Genomic DNA, 1,565 nt, shown 5'->3' on the forward strand with positions numbered 1-1,565 from the left:
TTCGTTTGACATATTGTTGCACATGTATGTGTGATTATATATTATGTTTCAGAATGCTTTGTGAAACGAGTAAGACGAGACCGTTGCAGACTTGCAATTTCATATCATATGTGTAAAACGCAGTGCAAAACGAGACAACTATGACTAAGTTGCAAAGTTTTTTTTGGCTAAAAATACCAATGACAAAGTATACATATTTTTATTACTAGTTCTAAACGGAACAATATATAAAGTATACATATTTATTNTGTGTATATTATATGTTAATCTTATAAACTATTGAAAATAAAACATTAGAAGTAAACTATTTTAAGTAACATTGTAATACAAATATAACAACATATAGAACTACTATAACAATAAAAAGTAGCACATTTTGCCGCAATTTGCCAGTATCTTTATCCGATTTTTTGTCTGCTTCTTGTACTTCTTCAAATGAATTGGTTGAATTGTCCTTTGTATAATATGTTCCGTTGGTGACTGTGTTTATGTAATCGCGTCCTTTGCAAACAATCAAGAACGGACACTATTCAAACCACTTTGCGTGTTGCTCCCAGGGAACATCCTTCGGATTCCAATCTCTCAATCCTCCTTCGCAATAGTAGCACAACGTCTGATCATCTTTCCCCGTGTAATAAAATCCTGCATTTGCTAAATCTTGTTTTGTTTGTTTTAATGATTTTGGCCATACTTCAAATGTATTACTTCTCGCTTCATAAGTGTCAAGTCGTGGATATTTCGGTTTCAATATTGTTTTTTTTAACATTCCAATGTCCTCNGTAACATCATCCAAACTGGAAACGGACATAAAACACGTAGATTTCTCGTTTACTTTTTTCGGAATTGTGTTAGAATCCACATCGGCTACGTTGTCACAGGATAAGTTTTCAACAAATCGGCATTGCCTAGACCACCGTCGATGATCAGCCATTGGATTGTCATTTGTTTNCCATTTGCATATTTCAAGTTTACAGTCAAAACATTTCACCTTATCTTCTTCACTCATGTAATAGAATCCAGCTTCAGCCAGTTGTTCCGGCTTTATCCATGGGCATGACCAATCTTTAAAACTGGCTAATCGAACCGATTCGAATCTATAGTCTTCTTGACAGTTCTCCGGAATACACTATGTAGCCATTTTGATATAAAATATAAAATTCTTTTTCTCTGCAAAACTGATGGGTAGACACAAACTACGAGCTCTTAAATACTATTGTCCCCACCGTTTTCTTTTAATTGGACAAAAGATAGCCTCTTCTTCATTGAACTTGTGATTAATTAGCACAAAAACGAATAATGACACGCAAGTGATATTATGCATATTGTAATTTGATATTTTCGAACAGCACGTGTGTACAAAAAATGACTAATAACACGCAAGTGATAGTATTATATTACACATATTGTAATTTTATATTTTCGGACAGCACGTGTTTTTAGTGCATCATCGCGTTGCATATGTCAGCACGATTCTCTTTTTTCCTTATAGCACAGTATTGTTAAGACAAGACATGAAGGAATAAATTTCTCATTTATGTAATATATGTAATATATTTATTTATTTA

At 33.2% G+C, this 1,565-nt stretch overlaps 1 protein-coding gene across 1 annotated transcript in view; it reads right to left on the reverse strand.

Moving 5' to 3' along the window:
• Window positions 1-390: 390 nt before the first annotated feature.
• The window catches only part of LOC109862497 (death-associated inhibitor of apoptosis 1-like), a gene marked incomplete at its 3' end in the record, with an annotated part of 11,347 nt that continues 10,172 nt past the window's right edge, over window positions 391-1,565 (reverse strand). The window contains 1 exon segment of the mRNA XM_020442567.1: window positions 391-1,126. Within this exon segment, the coding sequence (XP_020298156.1) occupies window positions 391-1,126 (736 nt within the window).

Source organism: Pseudomyrmex gracilis, unplaced genomic scaffold (assembly GCF_002006095.1).
Source record: "Pseudomyrmex gracilis isolate BER0280 unplaced genomic scaffold, ASM200609v1 scaffold_1868, whole genome shotgun sequence".
Taxonomy (NCBI): Eukaryota; Metazoa; Arthropoda; class Insecta; order Hymenoptera; family Formicidae; genus Pseudomyrmex; species Pseudomyrmex gracilis.